Here is a 13561-nt window from a genome sequence, read left to right as displayed (position 1 = left end):
GCGACTCTTCTGTTTCATAAAAACACTGTAAATGTGAGAAGTCTGACAGTAATCAACACAAAATGGGACTGTTCTCAGAGCAGCTATTCTTTATCTAACCTCTACACCCTTAACTTTGACTGCATTCTTGGAAGGCTTTTCAAACAATTTTGAGTGATGTTTTAGGTCCCTCTGTTACTGAGGGGAACCTAATGTGCAGTGCAGAAACAAAGCCCTTTTTTGAGGCGTTTTGACTAGAACAATAAGAATTGTGTATAATTCTTAAAAAATTTCAGTCTAGCTTGAGCTCCAAAGTCTAAGTTGAAGGGGAAGGACTGCCAACCATTAATAAAATCTTTCCATATATATTTTTACCAAACTCTTCTCAAATATAATGCTGATGATCCTTTTACAATCATCCCTTTCGTCTCGATCACGCCTTTTCTAATATTACTAGATTTTATTTGGTAGGATCATGGGGTAGCAATGTCACTTCTCAATTCTCAGAGATTTGAGTTATTAAAATAGTTACAGCAAGACAATAAAATTAAAAACTACCATTGGCAGCATTTGACGTTCTCTTGTGGCTCATACAATATAAAGCATTTTTTGTAAAGCTTAGGCTCCTTATGCCATTTAACTAAATGGGAATTTTATCTTCCTCTTTATTAAGCTGTATCTTGAACCTTTTTGATAATATTGACAGTCTTGAAAGTATGACTGACATGGTCTTCAGAAGGCTCAGAGCAGTTGGAAAATATAAAAGGACTCCACACTGACTGCCTGTTTTATTCTCACTAAGCCACTTTACCATTTAAAGTGTTTGACTCCTGATTTTCCAAACTCTGTGTTAACAGTGATGAAATGGTAGGTGCAATGCACAAAGATGTGCAAAATTTAAGTTTACCACATGGCTATTACCCCTTGGTGTTGCATGGAGGTATAAATACATGCACCTACACCCAGTCTTTGTGTAACTTGAAAAGGTTTGATATGTAAAGGGCAAACTTGAAAATGTTAATGTAATGCTGTGATGCTCTAGACTCCCTTTAACAGGAACTATTAAAATGTGCATAATTATAGGGCAAAATGTCAAGCAGTCAGTTTAATTTACTGATGAATACACAGAATTACTGTTTTGCAACAGTTCCAAGATTTTGAACTGCGAATTAGCGGCGAGGTAGTATTTTGTTTTGTTGACATTTGTTGAAACAGTTTCGATATTCATTTGGCCTGTACCTTTGTCCACAGGTGGATTTTGCCTTTACAGTTTGGCAGAGCTTTCCAGAGAGGATTGTAGGGTATCCTGCACGCAGTCACTTCTGGGACAACACTAAGGAAAGGTGGGGGTATACCTCCAAATGGACTAATGACTATTCCATGGTATTGACAGGAGCTGCTATTTACCACAAGTAAGAATCCAGAGCGTCTGCTATCCTTCTTCTGTATGAAACAAAATAGTAAAAAGGGGTGGGGGTGGGGTGTGAAGAACATTCTTCTGGGGAGGGGAAAAAGTGAAAAGATAGTAAGTGGGTCTACTTTTTATGGGGTAATAATTTAAGTTCTTGGTTTAGCTCTGGGGATCTGGTAATCATTACTGCACTTGTTGGGTCTCTTTGAAGTCACTTGTGTTTTGAGGCAGTTGGACTGCTCTTTTTAACATCAGGAATTACATACTTCAAAGAGTTCCCAAATTCATTAAGCTGCTTGGCTGAATGGCCTGTAGCATAGCAGAAAGGAGGTTACTTCCAGACCAGCTCTGGGTATGTGTTGGCTGACAGCTACAGACTGCAAAGTCTTCTGGCTACTCTAGAAATGTAGCACAAGGAGCATGTGACAGTTCAGCATATTGCAGCACATTGGAGAAAACCTATGTTGCTAGAACTTCAGCAGACCAAAGTCCTCTCTACATTTAAAGAAACAGAAAATTCTGGAATCTCTAATCCACACCCCTGCAAAGGAGAAGGCAGGCCACAGGGGATAATATAGACTCAAAGGAGAATTATTTCAACAATAAGAACAGTAGTAGGGCACTTCTAATACGAGTTCTTTCCAACTGAACAGTTTGGAAAGAAAATACGGAGGATGAATTAATCAGTGTTGTCTATCACATTGTAGTACAGTGGGGCTCTCCTTCCTCCTTATCCATTATCTTGATACTTAGGCCTACATTGTTTCTTTTAATGTGGTTGCAATAAAGGTATATGTTCTCTTTCTCCTTTAGCACTATTTACTGTCTTCATTAAAAACTGATTTGTTTTCCCTTCTTACTGGAGGGTGAGGTCAAAGAAATGAAGTGCTATATTGGGAGATGAGTACAAAACTCGGGTCTCAACTGAGATGGAAATGTCCTGGATACCTGAAAGTCCAGTGACTTGTATTAATAACACTGCTGTTGGTTTTCAGATATTATCACTACCTGTACACTCATTACCTGCCTGCCAGCCTAAAGAATATGGTGGACCAACTGGCCAATTGTGAGGACATTCTAATGAATTTTTTGGTGTCAGCCGTGACAAAGTTGCCTCCAATCAAAGTAACACAGAAAAAACAGTATAAGGAGACCATGATGGGACAGGTATGTAATCACAGCATGTTTTAGTAGTTGGGGTGTATTGATAATGTAACAGGTTCGCTTCTAGGTTAGGCTTACAGAGTGACACAATTCTGCCAAATATTTTTGCAGTTTCTAGTTTAGCAGAACTGTGAATAGACTTTAGATATGCTTATTATAATGAAGAAAAAAAAAAAACTGGCAAACATCTACTGTGAATACTGCTTCCCTTCATACTTTTATGACATAGTGTTATTCATGGTGATCCCAAACTCCTGGAACTGATGATTGTGGTGACTGAATTCCAATTAAACCCTAATTTTCTAATTAAGTATTCTAGCTCCAAGACCTAGTCATGGGATGCTAGAAGCATAAGTAAATTCTAGAAAGATTTTCTATTTATTATTATTATTATTAATTAATATAATGTATCAGGCTGTCCCTGTGCTATTTTAAATTACATAGTGTGATTCAAGCACTGACACTGAACTGTCACAACAGAGATAATTTGTGATATGCAAGTGTTTTTTCCCCACAGGGAACATTTTATCCCACAGTTATGCCATCACTCATTAGCAGCCATGAAGTACTTGTTTTGGGTCCTCTTCCAGTTACTGGATAAGCTTTCTGTCATTGCAGAAGTACCTCTAGTAACAGGGATACATGGTAGCGTGGGGACACTGGTCCTCCTATCCTGTGTGAGAAAACAATGAGGGGAAAAGCAAATCCTGCAAAACCTGCAATGCTGAACAGCCTCCCATCCGTGCTGCCACAGTGTCTGTGATCTCAGTGCAAACAGTACCATGATCTCTAGATGGCAGGTGAAAGAAGGGCCCTCGAGTTTCCCCTCCCATTTTCTCCTGGTAGCATTACTCAGATCTTTGACTGGGGAATTGCCATGCCAGTTCGTAAACTCCATTATTTCTGTGTCACTGTGCTTGCAGCTGAGGTATTGGCAGCATCCAGCAATTCTGACTCATCTGGGTGCACAGGAGACCTTCTGTGAACAGGAAGGTGCCATCCAGAAAGTACCTATTGCTTCCAGCTTCAGCTTCACCTCTCCACAGGGCTGTGCTTTGGCTGTTTGGCAGAGCTTGAGCATTCATTTTTCATCTTACAGCATGGGTGACTTGAGTCAGCCATGAACTATAACTCTCTCCTAAAGACAGGTTGTTCCTGCAGCTTTGGGAAATGTAATGGGCCATGTTCATAATTCCTTGAAAGACAAATAAAAAATTAACATAACCTCAATGTTGTGACAGAGATGAATAGTCATATGGAAATTCAGTGTTAATGGCCAAAATACCTGCTATAATCCTCTAGCAACAAGCTTTTGCTTGCTCTTTAATGGCTCTGTATAATCAGGAGGCTGTAATCAATGCACATTATAACCTACCACTTGAGCTAAACTGGACAGGCCTTGGACCAATATCAAGTCTGGTATCACAGTCATTTGGCAAGTCCCTGACTTTATCTGTTTATTCATGTTTTAATTTACATTCTTTGACTTTATCAATTTATATTTGTTTTAAAAGTATAGTGGAAACATAAGTGCTATAGAGAGATGCATGGAAGGTGGCACAAAAAACCCCTAGGCTCTCAATATTCCTACTTTATCTTAAATAATTGTTTTATTATGTTTATACATGTTCTTTAAGTACAAACAAAAAAAATAATAGCTGCTTTAAAGATGCTAGGGCCTTTTATTTCCAGAGCTGCTGAGTTTCAATGGACATCCACAGGGATTAAATCTGCCCTGAACTTTGGAAAATCATGCCAGAATATTTTGCATGTATGCAATCAAAGACTGCATGGTGTTTTCCTTGGGTCAGAGTTTAATATGATGTAGTGTTGGACTCCATTTTTTGAGTCTGTGAGACAGTGCTGTCTGATGCACTGGACTTGGCCTGGAAGCACCTTGCTTTTTTTTACTGCAGGGCACCTACACACAAATAATGCCAAGCGCATAAGGACATCTACTCAGTTACAAGCTGGTTTAAATTACTTGTGTATAAATTCCTGCAGATCTGAACTGCAAAAGTTCAGGTGTGTTTTCCTCCTATGGCTGAAGACCATGGGCAGCAACTGGCCTGGCCTTGGGTGTGCACCTCTGCTCGAGAGCAATGGCCTTCTGTTTTTTCCTGGTGGTTTTTAAGAACTTGTATCTCTGAAATAGCTGGAGGGTTTGAAGAAAAGAAGAGTGAGGGCTAGGGTGAAATAGAGCGCTGGCAAAATTTGGGAGGGCTGCTTGTGTGTTGTGTTCCACCGGCTGGCTTGTGGTTGAACTCACGTTTCCACGCTGCCCTGTCCTCTGCTCTCTTTGGGAAGGCAGGGGTGTCCAGCTCAGCCCCACTGGATCTGCTGTGGGCAGGGTGTTCTTCCCCTCTTTGAGCCCCCAGGCAGGTTCCAGCCGCCACAGAGCCGCGCGGCCCCGAGCCCTGGCACCGAGGTGTCTGCCCAGCCCGGCTCGCACCATTCCCGCCATTCCCGCCATCCTGTGTGCCAAGGCCGACTCTGACCTCTGCTCTCCTCTCCTCACAGACGTCCCGGGCCTCGCGCTGGGCCGACCCCGACCACTTTGCCCAGCGGCAGAGCTGCATGAACACTTTTGCCAGCTGGTTTGGCTATATGCCGCTGATCCACTCGCAGATGAGGCTCGACCCTGTCCTCTTTAAAGACCAGGTCTCCATCCTGAGGAAGAAGTACCGAGACATTGAACGACTCTGAGGACGCTGCTGAGGGGGCCGAGCCGCCCTCGCCCGTGGGGGAGCCAGACTGTTCCGCGGCGGCGAGCGCCCGACCCCGCCAGCCGCGTCCCGCTGCCGGGGCCCCCTGCTCCGGACTGCGCCCAACGCCGGCACGCTGCTGTCGCTGGGACTAGGTCGTGTACAGTTTCATTATGGAACATTAAATAATTATTTTTGAAATGATTGCTATGCAGGTTTAAACTTTTTTAATGATCAAAAAAAAAAAAACCCTATTAAAAACAGAGTTCTTTCTTTAATCAAAATTGTGTTGGTTGTGAATATTTCAGAGCTGCCATTTCTTTCTTTTATGCATTTGATTGTCAATGCAATTTTCATTCCTTTTCCTCTGCACAGTTAAACGCTGGAATCTCACTGGGGGAAAATGCAGCAGAGTCAGAAACAAACTGAGCACAAACAGGACAGAACTGAAATATTAATATTTCTCATTTACTACCAATGTTCTTTTCCTGTTTTCCCCAAGCCAGTAGCAGCCCCTGTGGCTGAAATCCTTTGGACAACTGGAAAACTGGAGAACCACCAAGGAGCCAAATGAGAGGGTAGATCCTTCTGTTTGGGGACCTGTGTTTTAAAGGCAATCAGCCTTGCCTTGAAGGGAGAGAGGAGCGTGACATGGAGCACAGGGACACACGTGCACAGCAGGGCTGCAGGGCCGTGTCTTGTGCTCAGAGAGGCACATCTGAGTGTCCCTGCCCACAGATGGCAGAGCACCCTGGGGCAGTCGGCACGGCCAGCTTGTGGTCCTGTGGGACACCCAGAGCCTGTGCAAGTCCCTGCTGTGGGCAGTGGTGCCTCTTGGCAGCTAAACATCCAGAAGTAGCTTCGTTCTGAGGGTAAAAGGAGTGTTGATGGAAAGCAAGAAAGCACGTTGGTGCTTGCATGCAGGAATTTGGCCTGTAACTGGCTTATTTGAAATCAAAGCATGGGCTTCTCTTTTTTCCACTTTTTTTTTTTTTGTTTTGTTTTGTTTGTTTGTTTTTGGGGTTTTTTTTAAGTGCAAATATATAGAGACATTCCCTCATGGAGGTCTGACACCTGAAGTAAAGCATATGGTCAGACACTGGGTCCTGGCACCAGTGGTGCTCCCAGGCATGCTTGGGGCAGGGTAACTCACACGAAAAACCTGCTTCTGAAAGATGAGTGCTGCTGGTGCTCCAGAATGGTTTTAGCATTTCAAATATAAGTATTTTTAAATTTAAATATTCTGGTTGTTTATTTTTTTGTAATCCTTTGCTTATTTATGTGTTTCTTTACATTGAAGAACGAAAACAGAAGCAGTGATTTGGGTCAGGAAGATGCCATTCCAGTTTGCTGAGAAAGAAAATAAGCACTTTAAAAATGTTTCAAACCCTCACATTTTGGGGTGCTCTGTAATTATCCCCACCCCAAGAGGAGCTCTGTTAAGTCACAGCAAGAGGGTTTAGTGCTGATGCCCAGAAGACCAGCAAGCCTTTCTATACCTCACTTCTTTGTAAGCAGGCAATCTGGTAGCAAGGATGAAGAGTAGTGACTCTTCAGTCACTATCAGTCCCATCTAGTAGGGATGAAGAGTAATTGGACCAGAATGACCACCTGTTTCATTCAGGCTCAGGCACCAATTTAATATGCAGCTTTAAGCAACTTGCATAACCAGGGCATGCCTCAATTTCCTCTTTGTCAAAGTAATAGTTACTGATTGTAGAGAGAATGCTGTGAAGCTTAAATAATTTCTCATGCTGGTAAGATCATTATCCCTAAACAGAAAGTTGCTGTCAAAGTGAAAAGTACATGTTACTAAATGTTGAATGCAACCTGACATGTAAAGACATGCAGAGGGTGCTTTGCTTTGCATATGTATTGCAATATTTGAACAGAGCACATCAAATCAGGACAGGACCATCAGGTTCCTGGCATTTTGTTTTAGAATCATAGAATGGTTTGAGTTGGAAAGGATCTTGAAAATCATCTGGTTCTAATCCCCCTGCCACGGTCAGGGACATCTTCCACTAGACCAGGTTGCTCAGAGCCTCATCCAGCCTGGTCTTGGACACCTCCAGTGTGTTCTGGGCAACTTGTTCCAGTGCCTCACCACTCTCACAGTAATGAATTTCTTCCTAATATCTGATCTAAATCTACCTTCTTTCAGTTTAAAACCATTACCCCTTGTCCTATCACTACATGCCCTTGTAAATCTGAACCAAATCTTTCAAGGAATCTGCCAAAACATGTGAGACTGCAGCTAGTGATTTAAGCTGCTGAACAGAAGAGGTGCCACTTTTCCCTCAATTTCTGTTGCTCTCCCAGTCCCTGGCCATGCAGTCTCACCTGACACCTTCTGCCATGGTGATGGCCACCAGATGCTTCTGTGAGCCCATTCAACTCTCTAAACTCCTGGAAAACTGTCCAGTGATTTATCAGATTTTTGTAATACCATTTTAGAGGGTTAAATCAGCACGTGGAGAGAAACGTAAAGAGGCAGCAAGGCCAGAGAGAGAAGGGGAGCAGGATATATTCCAGTCTGTGTTCGGGTGAGCTGCTAATTCAGCTTGTAAGAATCTGAACCTCACTTCCCTGTGCTCTCAGGTCTGTGTTTGGTGATCTGCATGGCAAGGTGAAATCCAGTGATTTTATTTTCCAGAGTGAGTGGCTCAATAGCTCCCATGACTTGGAGATAAGGTAGCTCATTCAAGGACTGAAATAGACTTTCTCCTTAGACTCAATTTTTGGAGAATGTGCCAAACCCTGGATGAGGCTTGCAGGGCTCACGTTTTGCTCATGTGTTGTGTGCAGGTTTGTGAGCACCCCTGTCCACAAGAGCATCTGCACCTCTGGGAACCAGTCACTGGTTTGTAGCCAACAAGAGGAACCCATACTAAAACAAAATTACAGTTCTGCTTGGGTTTTAGTAAATGCCATTTGGGGGCATGTGGGTTGGAGTTTCAGTTAGAAAGGGAGTAACTATTTTTGGAGTGCAGCAAGTCAGGCCAAGCTTTTAGGCTGTTTGACATTCTGTTACCATCACTTTCTGGGGTGACTGAAAGAGACTGTGCTAAAGCTCACTCTCAGTGTGATTCGAGGCCCCTTGTGTTTACTGATTGCTAATTAAACAAGTAACAATGGAAGGCTTAGCTCCAGAAGGGATGTGGATAGGTAGGAGCGTTTCTCTTTGCCGTGTGTTACCCGGGTGTTGTCGTCTTGCTGGGAAAGAATGTCCCTCTCAGCCGTGTCTCCGTGCCCACAGCCCTGGGATGCAGGGGAAGGGCTGGACACAGACCCAGTCAGAGCCTGTGTTGCACCCACTGTGCCAGCACTGCCAGTGCTCCTAAGCCTCAAAGCCTCCCACATCTACCTGTGTTGGACAGAGCTGTGTTGTTTCCTTAGTGAATGAAACCACTCTTTTCTCATGTCCTAGGTGCAACTTAATGGTTCTTTATTATTTTTTTTTTTTTCTCTCCCAATTCGGATGGTGCTGAAACAAGGTTCATTCCTTGTTGTTCCTTTTGTAGGTTTTTTTTATTATTATTTTTCATTAACAGCAGGCTATGTTAGCCTTTACTTTACAGGTACTTGAATGCCTGATGACTTGACTGAGTGTTACGCATGTGGCCTTTTGTAAAGGTTACTGACCTTAATTTAATCAGGGGTGAGATGGGTGGATGAATGTGAATAGATCCATGCCATTAAAACAGAATAGAAGTAGGGATTAGAGTTTGGGAGAACTGATGAATTTTTAATTGAATTTATTAAAGGAAAAAAAAAAAAAGAAACCCTTCCCAGTTATAATTTGAATGAGATCTATTGCTGGAGAAAGGTTGCATGAGAAAAATGTGACACAAAAATAGGGGCAAACATCCAAGATTGAAAGTGCCTGGCACTCCTTGCAGTCCCTTGGGCCTGCACAAGATTTTATTTGCCCTCTTTCTATTTTGTGAGAATCTTTAATGATTACCATACCTTTTTATAGATGTGAATGTTTAAGCTTTGTAATAATTTCATAGTGAACACACTGGTGTGCTGATGCATGGCTATTGAGCACTTTGATCTTTTCCCTTGGAAAACATCATGGATTTGATCAATTTCAGGTTGCAGTTTTTCTTTTAGAGCCAATTTTGGCAAAGAAATTAATATTTCACCAATGAGCGCCTTTTAAAATAGCTCATTTACCAAAAGATGTCGTTTGGAGAATGGAAGTCATCGTTTGAAGCAATGAAAGAAAGAGCTAGATAGATGTAGACTCAGATTTTTTAAAAATCTTTACATGCCTAGTGTAAAATGTTGCATCCTCCTCTTTTGCACTCCCCTACTGAAACTAAAAGAATAATCAAAGTTTGCCATAACATCTGTTACCAATTGATAACAATTTGTTAATTTCTCCACTTAAACATGCTCTTACAGCAGAGGGTGGTTTGGTTGTCTGCTCTTTTTTTTTCTTTTTTTTTCCTTTTTTTTTTTTGTTTCCTATTCCTGGGCAGGCTCTGATGTCTGTTCTGGAAACGTGGCCTTCAAAGGCATCAGCCTGACAGAGCCATTTCCCTGGGCGTTAGTGGGATTTCACAGGATGGACCTGTGGTCTTCCAAGAAGGGACCTGCCCCATGCAGGGTCTTAGCTGGTGTCTACTGGAAATAAAATTGCATCTTCCAAAATCTTGTACATCTCACCCTTGTTTAAAACTACGTCAAGCTGACCTTTATACCACTATTTTAACCGTCTTCAGACACATTTTTGAGTTGGAATTAAATTAGAGGGAGTTAAATTAGGCAAGGGTTAAACTGGGGGCTGGGGGGGTATGGGACTCATCAGATGCTTTGAGATGCTCCCTCCCACTCTTTCACAGTGTTTTTAGTGATTATTTCACAGTGGGTTAGTGATGATCCAATGGGCCTTGCGACCTTGTACATAATTCTGTATATTTATTTTGAGAGAAAATATGTATAGTGTTTGGATTATGAGAATGGAAACCTGAAATGGGAATTCTTAGATCGGCAAATGTAAAGCAAAAAAGCAAACAAAAACACAATCTTATTTTGTATAAAATGTACATTTTTGAGAAAATTTTTCTAATGCATTACCAATGTTTTCATAGTGCTGCCACATCTTTTTTAAAGTGTTTCTCCCTCTTTGTTTGACTATTGACAACATGGTGCAATTAAACCTAAAGCAAATGTGTGAGTGAGAGAAAAAGAGAGAATGAGAAATTTAAAAGCCATATAATTTGGTTTACTTCATTAACCTGTATACCATCATAGGTTTACCATCTAAGATAGGTTGGTTTTATAGATAGTGTCACCAAAGACTTTTTTTCTTCAGATTTATTTTGAAAAGTTGTTAATAAAGGACATACATTTATGTTGCAGTGTGTTCTTATTTTTAAGGTAGAATACCAAATCTTGGTTTGGTTTTTGAAAATGCAAATTTGCAAGCACAATTGCCACATATCCCAAGTCTGGGGTGGTTAAATGAAAGGCTCTTTATCTGCTTTCTCCTCAGCCTGAGCTGAGCATTGGCTCCTGTGTCTCTTTTGCATTGACAAATGTGGTGTAGCATGTATACACAGTGTCCTAACCAGCAGCACTGACAGGTGTTTGCTGTCTTACCTGAGGGCAGAACCTTTGGTCTGTGTCACTTGTGTGAAGCAGGACAGTATCCCTGCATTGTGACAGCCATTGGTAGGAATGGTGACTCTTAGGAGGAGTCACTGTAATGTGTACGTGCAGAAATAATCCCTCCACCAGCTTGGAGGCCTTTGAGGACTGATCCCTGCAGGCTGAGGATGCATTGATTTATGACCCATATTTATTGTTTGGGGGGATATCAGAAGCCTGTCACAGTCACAAGGGTTTGCATTCAGCCCACCTGACTCTGTATGTGCACAAGGCATCCTCCCTGTCAGAGCCTGGCCTTGCTCTCTCCCTGCAGGGCTGATGAACAGAACAAAGAGCTGCTGGGGATTTTTCTCCTCACCTGTTTCAGACATGGGCTTTAACATGAGACAAGTTGTGCCTCACATGTACTGGTTTCTCTCTGCTGATGGTACAAGCACACTGATTGCAGGATCTGCAGCACAGGTGCCAACATCTGGTTGGATGAATCCCAAACTGGGAAAGCTCCTGATAACACTAGTGGGCCCAGGATCATGGCTTGTATGTTGGAGGGCTTAGCCACTGGTTTGTTCCCATCAGAGATGTTCAGGCTGACCTCATCCCTTCTAGGGTTCAGACTGCCAGGGCATGAAGAGGTCCTTATACTGTCAGCCCATCTGATCTGCCACTCATGGAAGACTGATGTATCTTGGGAAGAGGTTGAAAGATGTGAGTTTGCTCTTCTGGTTTTCAGTGCCACTACAGATTTCTTCAAAACAGCGTCCCAGCAGTCAGTGGTGTTTGATACTGGCTATGGGCTTCTCCCTGCCAGAAAATGAACATGAACATAAAATGTTTCCCCGAAAATGATCTGACAACACTCCTTCAGCACTCGAATTCTGTGTTTTCGCTATGTTGTTTATACAAAACAGCTTGCAGTGGAATTAATTTGATTAAATGCAAGTAGCTACATCTGTAGAAGCCACCAGAAGACTGGTGTCTCCATTGGCATTTAGCAGGGACTGACTGGTGTAGAGCTGTACCCTGAAACATGACTTTCATGCTACATTTACCTTGGAGGTGGGGATTTAAATGTGGGGGTGGAGTGCGTCAGGTCCACATCTGCGCCTTCCAGCTTTATTTCATCTGAAAAGGGTCCAGTTTGTGTGCTCCAGTGTGGCCCTGATGCCTTGTGAAGGCTGACCTGGAACAGAGAGAGACTAGACAGAGCTAAAGAATAAAGTAGGTATTTATTAAAAGGCCTCAATGGATACACCTGGGGCAGCACAAGAGCCCAGCCAGGCTCACCCAAGATGAACCAAAATGGTCACAAAATGGATGACCAGTCACAGGGTCTCACACTTTCTGGTCTATTTACATATTGGAGTTAATTGTCCAATTATAGTTTTAGCCCATGAAGTCCCATCCTTCTTGTTTTCTCTCTTTGTTGTTTATGCTCCTAGGCTCTCAGGATCCAAATCCTGAAATTTGGATCTCTTGCCCTTGGGTCCCCAGCTAGAGAAGGAATTGTTTTGTCTACCTACTCTGTGAAGAGAGCTTACCATCCCTTAATACAAAGCTCAGAAGTACACACTAAAGCAGTACAGAATCTGAAAAATATAAAAGCTGAAACCCGAGGTATCAGCCCTGTGATGCGAACCAAAATGAGCTAAAGGAGAAAACTGGGATAGTCACCTCAGAAATGCAATGCTGACCTCAACCAAACCCCTGCTGTTGCAGTGCACCCCTTGGCAGCCTGCAGAGGCAGTGGAGATCAAATCCAAAACCAATCAGGTGAGCAGGATCCCTGGGGATTTGTGCCCACTGCATCTCTGCTGTAGAGAAGAGTGGTCCATAAAGGAAGAAAATCCTGCACTGGAGATCTCTGTGTTGATGTGTTGAGTGGTGTCAGTTTTGCCTGCTAGCCTGCCACACTGGGAGCGAAAACTATTCTTAGCTGGAACCCAGCAAACCCAGGTCTGGGAAGTCCCTGGGACCTTGCTTCCTTACATGAAGTGAGGATCTGCCCCAAAATATTTAGCATATAATCAGTTCGACTTTGAATGCATTCTTGAGTGCTTTTTTTGAAAAACCTTACTGAAGCCCATTGTGCTGTCACTTGAATGGAGGTAGATAAGAGAGCTGGCACTAACCAATGCCTTATTTTATTTTTGTTTTTAAATGATTAGCAGAGAGAAAAGAAACAAGTGTCTGCTTTCTCTTTCTAAAGCTGTTAGCTAATCGTATCCACAATGTTATCAGAGAGAAACAGATTTTACTCAAGATTTTGAGCAGTGTGAGGTGACATTCTAGTCACTGCATGATATGGTTTATTCCACACTTCATTTCCCTGCATGACTTCAGGGCTGTGTGCAGGTTTTATGAGCTGCCAACTCCAGGTACTGCTAGTCCTGGGAAGCAGAATTTGCACATCCCCTGCATTTCTATTGTGCATTAAGGCTGGATGGGTGCTCCATGCTGCAGTGGCTGCTCTGTGCAGCTTGAGCTCTTACCTGTCTCCTTTCTGTAATTAACTATTGTCTTGCTGCTGGTGATGAAGCAAATTAAGGAACAGCTATATTGCTTTCCAGAAAATGTAAGTTAAAGCCATTTCTGAGATTTCAGAAGAGGAATGTAGTGTTAACACAAACTGCTGAGGTAATGACTGCAAAAGATACAACACTTTCTGAAAGTTGTGGCAGAA

At 42.6% G+C, this 13561-nt stretch overlaps 1 protein-coding gene across 1 annotated transcript in view; it reads left to right on the top strand.

Moving 5' to 3' along the window:
- The window catches only part of EXT1 (exostosin glycosyltransferase 1), a 180719-nt gene extending 170095 nt beyond the window's left edge, over positions 1-10624 (top strand). Inside the window, exons 9-11 of the mRNA XM_002200421.7 lie at positions 1231-1391; positions 2386-2557; positions 5075-10624. Coding sequence (XP_002200457.5) covers positions 1231-1391; positions 2386-2557; positions 5075-5260 — 519 coding nt within the window. The 3' untranslated portion in view covers positions 5261-10624. The remainder of the gene's footprint in view (positions 1-1230; positions 1392-2385; positions 2558-5074) is intronic.
- Positions 10625-13561: the final 2937 nt, after the last annotated feature.

Source organism: Taeniopygia guttata, chromosome 2 (genome assembly GCF_048771995.1).
Source record: "Taeniopygia guttata chromosome 2, bTaeGut7.mat, whole genome shotgun sequence".
NCBI lineage: Eukaryota > Metazoa > Chordata > Aves > Passeriformes > Estrildidae > Taeniopygia > Taeniopygia guttata.
This window is presented reverse-complemented; position numbering and strand designations above follow the sequence as displayed.